At 37.2% G+C, this 14,707-nt stretch overlaps 1 protein-coding gene across 3 annotated transcripts in view; it reads left to right on the top strand.

The window, feature by feature from the left end:
* LOC121323045 (ras GTPase-activating protein 2-like) overlaps positions 1–14,707 on the top strand; it is a 51,168-nt gene that overhangs the window by 19,844 nt on the left and 16,617 nt on the right. For all 3 annotated transcript variants that reach the window (XM_041263767.1, XM_041263765.1, XM_041263766.1), the window contains 7 exons: positions 758–859; positions 4,397–4,553; positions 5,155–5,303; positions 6,144–6,258; positions 6,706–6,780; positions 8,681–8,804; positions 9,630–9,736. In XM_041263767.1, coding sequence (XP_041119701.1) covers positions 758–859; positions 4,397–4,553; positions 5,155–5,303; positions 6,144–6,258; positions 6,706–6,780; positions 8,681–8,804; positions 9,630–9,736 — 829 coding nt within the window. The remainder of the gene's footprint in view (positions 1–757; positions 860–4,396; positions 4,554–5,154; positions 5,304–6,143; positions 6,259–6,705; positions 6,781–8,680; positions 8,805–9,629; positions 9,737–14,707) is intronic.

Below are 14,707 nucleotides of genomic sequence, written 5' to 3'. Positions count from 1 at the left end.
AGCACTGTATTCTCCTTGAAGTTTACCTTAATGGGGAAAAAAGACAGTTGCACCTGACAGCAGTTTACAGGTAGTTAGCAGTTCAAATGTAGGTCTTAATGGTACTGCTGTGAATTAAAGACCATGTTGGTATGAGTTGCAAAGAAATTGCTCATTCATTATGTATTTAATTTGTATTTATTTATGTATTTGCAAGTTGGAGCAAAGTTCTGCTCTACCAGACGCTGTTGGTTCAAAAAAGAAAGAACATATTTACCTAATATGGGTTTCAGAACTGGCATTTACAGTGTGTAATAGTATATTCATTGAACACACTACTTAGTTGCATAAGTATAGAAGTATGCCATCTGCATTGTTATAAAGTTTTAGTCAAAATAATTATCAGTTGTCAGTTATACAATAACTATTGGCCATTTTTTTATTAGTTAGGTACTGTTCTTGGATTTACTAGTGACCTTTTTATTTATTACAGAATTAAACCTTACAGTTAGAACTACGGCTATTGGCATTTACAGTAACTGCCTGTATTTTTTGGTGCCACTGTATGCATGGGTTTGGGTGTTTTTTATTTATTTATTTTTAATACAATCACAAACCCATTTTAAATGATGGGTGTTGTGTTTAATGTGTTGTGTGTAATAATTTCTTGACAATTATCGCTAATATTACATTAACCTTTGTTTCTGGCGTAATATTTTTGGTTTGTTGCCTTGGTGTGGTATTCATTTCTGTCAATGAGTTGGTGTTTTCTTTCTAGGGTGGACCTGTGGAACAATGAGAACCTTGTACAGGATGTTTTTCTGGGAGAGACCAAGCTATCGGTGAAGGTTTTAAGAAATGATTCATCTCATCAGGCTTGGTAAGGGTTACAACAGTGTCTACAATTAAACTGAGGTGGTTGAATTAAAAAAAAAAAAAAAAAAAAAAAATAGTTTGAGTTTTGAGCACCAAAGGCTACAAAAACCAACCCATGTACATATGTGCCTGCGTGTAATATTCACCATGCACACAGCACTGTGCAGTGATTTTGTCATGTCACTATGTGCAAGCTAAGCTGGAAATTAAAATGTGTCACTATGTGCAAGCTAAGCGGGAAATTAAAATGCTACACACTGTAAACAAGAGAATGGATTTCTCTAAAAAGGCTACAAATGTGTCTACAGCAGATCACGTAAAGCAGTGTCCAGCAGGAGTTTTGCACAGCGATGGAGGTAAGCTCTTCTGACCGTCCTGCAACGTTACTGTAGATCACTACCAAAACTCATCTGTTGACAGGCATTTAGATTCACCAAAAAGAGAAAGGCAGAAATCCAGAGCAGTACTACGACTGCTTTACTTGCAAAGAAACAGAAAACGGTGCTTCTATATTCCAAAAGTTCACTTATTACATTTTGACCTGACAAAGGCATTTGTTTGCGCAAATATCCCTTTTGAAAAATTGGGCAACCAAAAGTTACGGAAATTCTTCAGAGTGTAGCAAATGGTGGAGTGATTCCATCATCAGCCCAGCTGAGATGTGGATACTTGCCACGTCTGTATATTTGCAGTTTTAAAAGAAATAAAATCAACTGTACAAAAAATAAAATCAACATTCAGCGAAATACGATACTTTACCTGTAACAAATCCATGAATTTTAAAGGAAATTTCCGCGATTTTCACAGGGCCATACCTATGGGCAGCTGAGCAAAAATACAACAGAAACCAAAAGAGAGATAGCAAGACAGCTCTCTACTGGACAGTTTGAATAAATAAACTAGTCAGGTCAGATTTATTGAGTGCTCCGATTAGAAATCTTTTTTTAGGACTTTTTTTTAGGACATTTTACAATTATGTATTGCCTGTTTTATTTAGTCATCGTATGATCTCCCCCCCCCTCCCTTTTTTCATGTATGTTAATTACTGTACATTATTACTGGATCCATATGACATTGCTTTCTATTGAAACCTTTAAATCGTTATGATGCTGACTGGCCTAAAAAGGGTTTGCAAATGTGTGTAACCAAGTGGCATGTCACATAATCCAGTAGACCTTTTATAAGCATAAGAACATAAGAAAGTTTACAAACGAGAGGAGGCCATTCGGCCCATCTTGCTCGTTTGGTTGTTAGTAGCTTATTGATCCCAGAATCTCATCAAGCAGCTTCTTGAAGGATCCCAGGGTGTCAGCTTCAACAACATTACTGGGGAGTTAATTTCAGACCCTCACAATTCTCTGTGTAAAAAAGTGCCTCCTATTTTCTGTTCTGAATGCCCCTTTGTCTAATCTCCATTTGTGACCCCTGGTCCTTGTTTCTTTTTTCAGGCTGAAAAAGTCCCTTGGGTCGACACTGTCAATACCTTTTAGAATTTTGAATGCTTGAATTAGGTCGCCACGTAGTCTTATTTGTTCAAGACTGAACAGATTCAATTATTTTAGCCTGTCTGCATATGACATGCCTTTCAAGCCCGGAATAATTCTGGTCGCTCTTCTTTGCACTCTTTCGAGAGCAGCAATATCTTTTTTATAGCGAGGTGACCAGAACTGCACACAATATTCAAGATGAGGTCTTACTAGTGCATTGTACAGTTTTAACATTACTTCCCTTTATTTAAATTCAACACTTTTCACAATGTATCCGAGCATCTTGTTAGCCTTTTTTATAGCTTCCCCACATTGTCTAGATGAAGACATTTCTGAGTCAACAAAAACTCCTAGGTCTTTTTCATAGATTCCTTCTCCAATTTCAGTATCTCCCATATGATATTTATAATGTACATTTTTATTTCCTGCGTGCAGTACCTTACACTTCTCTATTAAATGTCATTTGCCATGTGTCTGCCCAGTTCTGAATCTTGTCTAGATCATTTTGAATGACCTTTGCTGCTGCAACAGTGTTTGCCACTCCTCCTATTTTTGTGTCATCTGCAAATTTAACAAGTTTGCTTACTATACCAGAATCTAAATCATTAATGTAGATTAGGAATAGCAGAGGACCTAATACTGATTCCTGTGGTACACCACTGGTTACCACACTCCATTCTGAGGTTTTACCTCTAATAAGTTTAAATCGTTACGATGCTGACTAGCCTAAAAAGGGTTTGCAAATGTATGTAACCAAGTGGCATGTCACATAATCCAGTAGACCTTTTATAAGCAGTGCGAGTGTTATGTACAACCATCAACAGTCATGGAAAAACTTCACAAGGGGCTTGATTCTGAGTGCCCAAGCAACCAGCTTGTCCCTCAACAATTGCTGCAGTATCCAACACACCCATCGAGAGTAGCAACATTTTCAGAAAATCAGCACCAAAATGCACAACTCTGGTTGCAGCTTACGACTGACCGAGTCCACAGGTGTGTGTAACATATTATGACATGCTAAAGTGCCCCACATTACTGGACAATACACACTTATTTTAACATTGCACTGAGAGATATGCATTATTGGCTGATCAGGTCATTATTATTATTTTTTTTTTTGTGGCAATCAGTGTCTAAGAAAGGGATTTCAAATAATGCAAACAGCTGTAATGCAAAGAAAAGTGTGTTGAAAATGCTGATTGATGTAACCTGTGATAACTATCTTATCAGATTGCTAGCTTTGTGGTGCACAGACGTCAACTCCTTGTATAGCATTATATGCTGGTGAATTCCATGAATTATCTGGCATCATGTATTGCTGTGCTGGCGTCAGTGGCTGCTTCAGCTGTGTTTTCTGAATAGTTAGAACATGTTGAGATAGACACAAAGGTAATGAGTTTTGCTGTTTGACACTTCCTGTGAAACAGAACACATTATGATAAAGACAAATTATAGCCAAAAATAAATTTTAAAAATAGGTTCCAAGCCCACTTCAAGGGGATTCAGAGCTGTTGTGTTACTGAAATGTGCACAACAATAAAAATGAGCAGGTATTTTTTGCATTTTAAAAAGTGACTGGCCAGTGCATTAAAGCTATTGTCAGTTATATACTGCTGGAGAAAAAGGTTAGACAAGAAATCCCTTTTTTTTTTTTTTTTTTTTTTTTTTTTTTTTTTTTTTTTTTTTTTTGGTTTATGCTTACAGTTAAGAATCTACAGGAAATACCAACAGCTTTTACACAGTGTAAATGTAAGAACTAGTAATCTTGTAAACTTTGAATAAAGGTCATGTGGTTTAATGTGTAGGCGTGCATATACAAAAATAACTGCATGATATACAGCACAGTTAAACTGCACTGTAGTTTACTGTTTAGTAGAGTACACATTTGAATTTGTTTTGAAAAAAGCCAAACCCTCACATTAACATGCATTGAGACCTAGACCTTATTTAAAATAAGGCAGGAAACTTCTAAGTAATCTGCCCTTTGTGTAGCTTTGTTAAAATTAAAAATAAATTGACATTATTTAAACTTTGTTTTTATTCATGTTGCTTAGGTATTTGTTACAGCCGAAGGACAATGGCAACAAGACCTCAAAAACCGATGACTTGGGCTCCCTGCGAGTAAGTCTAACCTACACAGAAGACCATGTCCTTCCGTCGAACTACTACATTTCTCTGAGAGATCTGCTGCTCAAATCACCAGATTGTAAGGTACTTTTAACTTTTTACCACTTAAAGTAGTGCCTTTTGATGCAAAAAATGAGTCTGTTTTATATCCTTGTTCTCTGCTCCACAGGTAGATATTTACATACTGGTGAATTTGTGCACCCATGTGTGTAGAAAGACAGGAATAAAGCAGAGTTGCATGCAAGTGGATGTGCAATGCAAAAAGGCATTATAGCACGCCCCTGTCTTCACATACTGTGGTCAGAGTATGCTTCATACAGATTTGTAGATAATCCCATTTATACCCCTAATCACCTAGATGGTTCTGCTTTTTTGTGTAGGGCTGGTAGGAGAGATACGCTGCAAACTATTGCAGCCGTTTCTCCTGCTGTCACCTAGCAAGTTATTCTAATAATAAGCCAAGCAGCCCACCTGCCTACCTCCCTGCCCAGGAGGCGCCCCCTCCCCTTTTCTACACAGGTGAGATTAATAACAACATGTCGCATCTGTTCAGCCCATTACCACATTACCACCTCCACCACCAAAACCATTTAGAATTCGCAGCCCACCTGAGCGTACTCGTCAGAAACCCTCTGTTTTGAAAAGTCTGTCTTCAAAACCTCCCTTTTCTTTTGTCTTTGTTCAGCCTATCTCTGCCTCCGCTGCCCACGTTCTGTGCGACATCTGCCGAGAGCGATATGAGGCGGTGCTGCCTGTTGTACGGCTGCTATTGCATTACAATAAACTGGTTCCTTTTGTAACTGCCGTAGCTGAGCTGGAGCTTGAGCAGACACAGTAAGTGACTTGTATCTGGAGTGTGGGAACTTTTTTATTTTGTAGGAGAAAGGGTCTGGAATTTTGTAAAAATGACCAACAATTATTTTCACCAAACCAAATAAATCTTGATGTTGCTAAGCGTATCCAACACACCTACCTCAAGCCATGATATCATATTATTATTATTATTATTATTATTTTTATTCCTGTGCACAATTTGCATTGTTTTCATTTTTACCAAAGAAGAGCAACCCTCTTGCTAAAGCATTGCTTATTACTGTGATCAGTGCCAACCTCCATGTTTGACACTGGCATTATTTACACATCTGGTGCCACCTCTAAGCAGTTATGCTGTGCGGTGGAGAGCTCCACTGGAACATTGGAAGCAGTCAGGTTTGGGGAAGTTGCATCTTCTTTCGACTATGATACTTTAAGCATAGTTTAAAACAAAATCTTAAATACATTTGCAATAGCTTAATAGGTGGTGATGATGATAATGGTTATATTTTATCATTGTTTAATGTACTCAATACATGGATTTTAATACGCCTCTGCAGATTCCATCTCTTTCATTCCGGATATTTTATTTTCCCTCTGTTGGTTTCTGTAGCTTGGCAAGGACACATTATATAATTCACATCAGGCTTGCATTACCACACTGACAATCAGTTTAATATAATGTATGTAACTAATACTTGTAACCAATTAATTCATAATAATCTGTAGCAAATTACAACATGTGTATAAGAATTTCAAAGCAGAGTTTTATTAGAAACCACATTTCTACAATATGGATTCACCTGAAAAAGGTTTTACAAATGAATAATTCTGCTTTGCAATGTTATTTGTGTTTTCCAGAGAGGCCAATACAATTTTCAGAGGAAACTCCCTGGCGACTCGTTGCTTGGATGACATGATGAAGATCGTTGGGAAACGATACCTGACCGTAACTTTGAAGCCTGTTTTAGATGAGGTGAAGTTCCCATATACCTTTTGTGGTTATAACCATATTTTATGTTGCACGCTATACTACAATGCAGTCTCATCACAGGAACCCATGGTTAAAAACCCACTTGACTGTGCTTGGGAATGTATTAAGTAGACACACATGAAATCTATGATTTTAAAATATTGACTTTAAAATATTTTTATTTTATTTTAAAGATACTGGAGGGAATGTTTTCTCCCATAAAAAACCCTTGTGTGTAGCGATCACCCTATTTTAGAAAAAAATATTTTGCATGCCAGTTGAACACAGCATGTTCTTGTTTTAATTGTACAGTTCCCCAGCCTTTTAAAATGCTTTCCATGAGCATTCATTAATGATCATGCATGTCTTGGAAGTCATTTTAAGATTGTAACCTAGTATAATCGCCTTTTTATTTCTTTTTTTTTTTTAATTCTTTTTTCTTGATTTTAGATCTGTGAATCCAACAAACCATGTGAAATCGATCCCATAAAATTGAAAGAAGGGGACAACGTAGAAGTAAATAAGGTAAACTGTACCGTCATTACTAAAAAAACACAACCGCCAGTGAGTAGTCACTGAGCTGTAACAGAGTGTTTTGACTGTTTTCTAATGAGTAAACATTGTCTGGACTGTTATATATTATACAGTACCAGTCAAAAGTTTGAGTACACTTGCTGGAAACTAGGTTTTTTCATAATTGACAATGTTTTACATTGCATACATTTCTGTAAATACTTGAAAATGAAAACCTGTTACAATATACAAAACAAAACATAAGGAGTATCAAAGCAATGTTGAAGAAAATTGAAAATTGTCTTGGATTCCTCAAAATAGCCCCCTTTGCCTTTTAATAAGAGCCTCACAAACACGAGGCATTCGATTAACAAGTTTCAGCAGGAAATCACCCAACATGTCTTCCCAGCTCTTCTGCAGCAATTCCCAGAGATGTAGGGCACTTGTGGGTAGCTTTGCTTTGACTCTTTTGTCCAGTTGATCCCATACAAGTTCTATGGGATTGAGGTCTGGAGACTGGGCAGGCCAGGTCATTAGATTGAGTTGTCCTTCACTTTTCTTCATTGCCAGATAGTTCTTGCCCATCTTTGAGGTGTGTTTCGGGTCATTATCTTGCTGAAGAATGAAGGCCTGCCCAACTAGCCGTAATCCTGATGGAATGGCATGCCTCTGAAGTATGCTATGATAGCCATGTTGGTTGAGCTTGCCATGGACTTAGTAAAGATCACCAACTCACCAACTGTCACTAGCAAAGCAACCCCAGACCATGACACTGCCTCCTCGATGCTTGATAGTGGGAACCACACATGCAGAACTCATGCACTCACCCTCTCTGCATCTTACAAATACTCGGCGGTTGGACCCAGATATTTCAAATTTTGACTCAATCGTCCATAAGACCGACTTCCACTCCTCTGACGTCCAATTTCTGTGTTTTTTGGCCCAGGCAAGTCTCTTCCTCTTATTCTGCCCTCTTAACAATGGTTTCTTTGCAGCAATTCTTCCAGTTAGGCCAGCTTTACGCAATCTCCTCTGAACAGTTGATGTTGAAACATCTGTACTTCTAGTAGCATTTAGCTGAGCTTGTGTTTCAGGGGCAGTTAATCGCCGGTTTCGCAGACTTGTGACTCGAATGAACTTGTTCTCTGATTCTGAGGTCACCCTTGGCCTGCCTGACCTTGTTCAGTACTCAAGTGCCAGTTTCTTCAAATCTTTTGATGGTCTTGGCCACAGCAGTTACAGACACTTGCAAAGTTCTGGCAATTTGTCTTAAAGATTGACCTTCATTTCTTAAAGTAATTACAGACTGTCTTTTTTTCTTTGCTTAACTGAACGTATTTTGCCATTTTCTGCTCCCTTACATTCAGGAATGACAAACTTGTGCCTATGCTACCTATATTTATAGTAATCATGGACCCTCACCTGTTAACAATAATTGATGACAAAAGGTTAATTAGGTAACATGCTAGTTAACTCGGAGAACATCTAACAAAGACGCTTTTATACTTAGGCCAGTGTTCTAACACAGTGTTATACACATTTCAGGCTTTTAACTGACTTGGGCTTCAGACTGAAATCCCCTTGCTTTGGGTGACCATTTCATTGAAATTGACAAGATTTACATTTTCATTTAAAAATTAAATTTTTGAATGCAATTCACTTATGATTATCAGCTTCTATAAGTACACGTATCATATAATGAAATATTAAGTGTTTTTATAGACAAGTTTATACAGTTAAAAGCATAGATAATCATGAAAAACCTGGTTTCAAGCAGGTGTCCTCAAACTTTTGACTGGTACTGTATATAAAATAATCTATGAAAAAATCCTGCACCTTAAATGGTTAGATTTAGATACATGTGAAAGCTGTAATGAGAGTAAATTTATTATAGCATTGTTTAAAATTACAGGAGAATCTGCATCAGTATGTTCAGAAAGTCTTCAATTCCATTGTGCATTCAAGTATGAGCTGCCCTACCCTGATGTGTGACGTGTTTAATGCTTTGAGACAAATGGCTACAAAACGCTTTCCTGGTAAGTTGGCTTATTATATGAAACTAGGTCAAGTAGACAAGCGTTTGCGCAAGTGCCTTCATCGGTTTACCTGGCTTGTTAGCAAACATCCCCTTGAGGGGTTTTGTAAACCGGATGCCGCCACTACTTCAAATGCTTATATTTCATAAACCACATCAAATAGCAACATCATATTTTCAGTGTGTATTTTTATTGAAAAGGAAATGTTTAAACATGGATATTCCAACACATATTAAACCAACTAAACGATTACCAAAAAAGCCTAAAAGGAGCTCAAATTATCTGGAAAACTGACAGTATGGATCTAGAAGACCAAATTATCTCTTGAGATAGTGTTCCCCCCTCAGCTCCTACATCAAGTTTTTTTTTAAAGCACAGATACATAAGTGTACAAGAGCTTTGATTTTAACTGTGGTCTTTTCCAATAAAGAATGGAAATTTTATCTATGATCTGTTATACTTTTGCACCTTTTGTTTTTCATAAATTGTGATCAATGTTGGGGAAATAGATCCCGGAGGCAGCAACCAGTGATGGAAACAATTGTATTATTAAAATAGCTGCGTGGTCTAGACTTTATTAAATTATGGATCCTGAAATATCACCGCATGGTGGTGCCAAAGTCATTTAATGACTGAGCTGTTTTCTATACTCTTCCGATTGCTTATGATGACTTTTTTTTTTTTTTTAATGCTTTACAATGGTTTTAAAGGTTATATCTAAAACATTTGTAATATTAATATGTACAGAGATTTGGGTAACGATTTAGATAATGTACCCGATTTGTACTGTATAACATATTAATAGATATTTTCTGTTCCGTACAGGTGACCCCCATGTGAAGTACTCTGCAGTGAGCAGCTTTGTGTTTCTGCGGTTCTATGCCGTGGCTGTGTTATCTCCTCACAGTTTCCATCTCCGAACTCATCATCCAGTAAGTAGAGAGAATAAACAGTTTAATCTAGTTTTCAGGTTTGTTTTGTTGTGTTACAGGGCATACATCGATCAATAAATATACAACAATATTGTAGTAGTAGTAGTATTTTTGTATTTATTTGACAGATGCCTTTATCAAAGGTGACTTACAGGGCAGTACAGGGTTAGAATGCAAGCTTAATAATTAAATGCAGTGTAGTTTACCTTAAGCGCAATAATAGAACCAGGGTGCAACAGGTTAGGATTCTGTCTAAAACGGCATATAAGTAGTGCAAGGATAGTTGTGACAGAGCACTCGTACTCCGCCACTGATTTAAATAAAGGGTAAAATAAATTGTGAAGAGTCTGTAATGTGTATCTATGCAAGAGGTATTTATTTTGTGTATTTTGGTGAGTAATTGTGAATTTTATGAAGTACGATTGGCTAAGAGGGATGTGTGAGAACCAAAGGGCCCTATAATGAGAGAGAGAGAGACTGAGCATTTCAGCTAAAGAAAAAAAATAATTTTTTATCATTGTTTAATTTGGTTTAATGTATGCAATACATGGATTTTTATACTCCTCTGCAGATTCCATCTCTGTTTCATTCCGGATATTTTATTTTCCCTCTGTTGTTGGTTTCTGTAGCTTGGCAAGGACACACTATATAATTCACATCAGGCTTGTATTACCACACTGACAAAATCAGTTTAACCTGTTAAACCCCCAGCCTCCCACAGGCAATTTCTGCCTGGAGGGCTATGACCTTAAATAAATCACATTATCTTCCAAAGTATAGACAGCACAGGCATGGTTCAGGGCTTGAATTCAAGGTAACCCCCTGGCCATTAGGAATAAAATAATATAAGATTGATATAAGATTTGATATAAGTCTTACTCAGTACCACACTGGAAGGAGATATCCAGAAAAAAAAAAAAAAAAAAAAAAAAAAACAAGAAATGCTTTTCATTTGTTTATATTCTATCGTCATTTTTTCACCTTGTAGTACATGAAAAACAGATTTTTTTTCCAGTGCTTCCCCAACATGTCTACTACACTGGATAAAAATGTGAAACTGATTGAGTAAAGGGATCAAATTCTACATGAGATTTTACAAAGCTAGGCCCAAGGGTCCTCAAACCTCTCCAAAAATGAATATTGTGTAAATCTTAATGGCCAGTCATACACTAGTTTTTTGCAAGATCTAAAAGGGAGGTTACCTTCTGGCACCTCACATGCTATACATTGCCACATGACAAAGATTTTGTAATCCTCTTTTACTTATTTGTCCAATATTTCATTCAAAAGGTGGCCTTTTTGGAGAGCTTTGGAGTGCCCGAAATGTATCCATGATGAGTATGCATGACAAATACTCTCAGTTCATATGCCACAACTGTCATTGCTCTCACATAACTGTGTGTTTGTGCAGGAGAATGTTGCTACTGAGATTTTTTTGTAGCTCTGAATTTTCAGTACCTGACTGTATTTTAGTTACTCGCTTGATAGTATGTAAATGTCAAGAAGCAAAATGAGATTTTTTTTTTTTTTCTCAAAATAGTGGTTACACTCATTCAGGCACTGCTGACAGGTGAACATATGGGGATTATTGGATAAAGAAGTCTGCTAAATGTCTATAATAATAATAATAATAATAATGAGATTGCAGACACCTTTGCTGCAATAAATCAGGCTGCCAGACTGAAAACACCTCAGTTCCTTTCATCTTTACTTTGATTGACATGTGTCAAACAAAGGAACAGTGAGTGATTGTTGGAGCAGGCAGACAGCTTATCTTGAAAGGCTAAGAAACCTACACTGTCTCTAGGTGTGTAACATCACTCCTTGTAATCATGGAAATATAAAAAAAAGTTTGCTAAACACTCCCACGCAATAATCTAAATCAATGAACATCAATGAGAAAATAATAAAGGCGGCTGGCACCTCACATGCTATACATTGCCACATGACAAAGATTTTGTAATCCTCTTTTACTTATTTGTCCAATATTTCATTCAAAAGGTGGCCTTTTTGGAGAGCTTTGGAGTGCCCGAAATGTATCCATGATGAGTATGCATGACAAATACTCTCAGTTCATATGCCACAACTGTCATTGCTCTCACATAACTGTGTGTTTGTGCAGGAGAATGTTGCTACTGAGATTTTTTTGTAGCTCTGAATTTTCAGTACCTGGCTGTATTTTAGTTACTCACTTGCTTGATAGTATGTAAATGTCAAGAAGCAAAATGAGATTTTTTTTTTTTTCTCAAAATAGTGGTTACACTCATTCAGGCACTGCTGACAGGTGAACATATGGGGATTATTGGATAAAGAAGTCTGCTAAATGTCTATAATAATAATAATAATAATAATAATAATAATAATAATGAGATTGCAGACACCTTTGCTGCAATAAATCAGGCTGCCAGACTGAAAACACCTCAGTTCCTTTCATCTTTACTTTGATTGACATGTGTCAAACAAAGGAGCTGAGTGAGTGATTGTTGGAGCAGGCAGACAGCTTATCTTGAAAGGCTAAGAAACCTACACTGTCTCTAGGTGTGTAACATCACTCCTTGTAATCATGGAAATATAAAAAAAAAGTTTGCTAAACACTCCCACGCAATAATCTAAATCAATGAACATCAATGAGAAAATAATAAAGGCGGCTGGGAAGCAACAATTACTTTTTGCAACTTGTATTGCATCGTAAAGATCAGGGACCGTATACAGCAGCACAGCACAGATGAGACATGGTGTTGCTCTTTACTATGCAATAAAAATAGTTAAATGTTATTTCTATGTGCCCCTTGAGAGTCAAACGGTTGCATTTTCTAATAACATTTACAGTAAAAATTCATATTGAAAATTACGAATAATAATAATAATAATAATAATAATAATAATAATAATAATAATAATAATAATAATAATAAAAAAGTAGTGTGGATCCATTATACTTACAAATCCTGAGGAGGCTCCAATCCATCTTCAAATGCTGCTTCACAGACGCTGAATCAGCGCTCTCCAACCCAGAAAGTTGATCATTTTTGCCGTCACTTTCATTATCCATCTCCTCCGAAATGTCAAAAAGACTGAATCGACTTCTTTTGGGATGCTTTGGAAAACTGCTCGCCATTTTGTTCTATTTTATAAATTTGACAAATTGAAAAATGATCAGAAAATGGTAAGAAACCATGATCCATGAACCATGATTCGTAATGCTGTGCTGTGCTCTGTATGATTGGACAGCTTGTGACCTCCCCTACAGCGTGATCAGGGAGATTTCACCATCAACAGATACATGTAAGGCCAGAGCAGCGAAACTCACAGCTAGTCGATCGGAGTTGTTTTTGAACTATGAGGTACTAGACACATTGCGAAGGGAATATCTCGGCGGTGAAATGGCGAATTTGAAAAATTCCTTCACAGTTTGACGGTAGGAAAACAACGTTTTTGATATTGTCAGGTTTTTTTGCTGTTTTTCTTTTGTAATAATATTCCAGATGATTTTTGAAATATAATGTGTAATTGCAGTACCATGTTCCGCCCGCGGAACGGGGGTGTAAGAGGTTAATATAACGTATGTAATTCATTCATAATAATCTGTAGCAAATTACAACATGTGTATAAGAATTTCAGAGCAGAGTTTTATTAGAAAGCACATTTCTACAATATGGATTCACCTGAAAAAAGTTTTACAAATGAATAATTCTGCTTTGCAATATTATTTGTGTTTTCCAGAGAGGCTGAGTGTTTCAGCTAAAGAAAAATAATAATTTTTTAACATTGTTTATATATTTGTTTAGGGGGGAATACCAGATAAAGCCTATTATGTCTGTGGCAATTTGACCGGTGATTGTGAACAGGTGTAGAGGTGATGCGGTGCAAAAGGAATCGCAAACAATTGTAATCCAGTAGGAAAGTGGTTTTAATTGTAGTCCTGGTCTGGTGACCAACAAAAGAAAAACGCTCCGGCAATACACAACAATGTGTAATGCGTGGAGCCAAACAAATGGGTTCATAGTCCCAAACAATAAACGTTATCCGCCCCACAATACTAAAACACGGTCACCAGTACCGGCTACATATAGTAGTGCTCGTGGTGGGTGATAACAGGTTATTTGGTGACAGTTTGTGCAGTGCAGTTCCAGCTTGTGCTGGCCCAAAAGCGACAGCTATGGAACGTGTTTAGCCGTCTAGTGATACAACAAACAAGACAATTACTAACACTCAAAACAAACAAACACTCACAAATATTCCTCAGCAGTTTGTACTGCAGCTCTGTCCTTCCAGGTTTAAAGTGGAAACTCCAAGCGAAGGAGAAGATTATCATTTCCCTGGCCCCTTTTATGCTTCCCCGCATGATCCCTTGGTAAACGATTTCAGCTGCGTCTATAGCTTGCAGCTGCTACCTCGTTTACCTTCCTGTTCAGCACGTTCCTGCAACAGAGTCTCGCTTCCATCCAGTCTGACCGACTTCCCGACCTTGGAAACGAGCTGTCAGGCCAGCCCGTCCAAGTACTTTTCCTTTCGCTATTTAGCACCCTCGCAGGTCGAGAGAAAGATTTATAACCAGAACTCATTGTATTTCTGTCAGTCTACTACAGGTTTTATTTGTTGTTATTATTGTCAACGATTCGGTCACAACGCTTTTGTATGCACTTTGAACAAAACAAAATTTTCCAATTTATGGTATGTGCCCAGGGAAATTGCAGGGTTGTCTGCACAAAATCAGGCCCAAATAATTCAGTTGTCAGTCAGTGGTAAAGCCCTAAAGGCATTAATTAATACCAGTAGCTCAGTCGCACTTATTCGGCAAAACTGCATCGATTATCATAACATACAGTTTAACGACTCCTTGTATCAAGTATGTGCCTGGGGATGAAAAGCTTTGGTAGTAAATAACTACTTAATGAGGGTAGTGGTGGTAGATACCCTCACATATGATGTAGTCCTGGGGCGTGAGTTACCAACTTTAACAGACCTAGT

This window comes from Polyodon spathula, chromosome 11 (genome assembly GCF_017654505.1).
Source record: "Polyodon spathula isolate WHYD16114869_AA chromosome 11, ASM1765450v1, whole genome shotgun sequence".
Taxonomy (NCBI): domain Eukaryota; kingdom Metazoa; phylum Chordata; class Actinopteri; order Acipenseriformes; family Polyodontidae; genus Polyodon; species Polyodon spathula.
The sequence above is the reverse complement of the archived record's forward strand: the minus strand, read 5'-3'. Positions and strand labels throughout refer to the sequence as shown.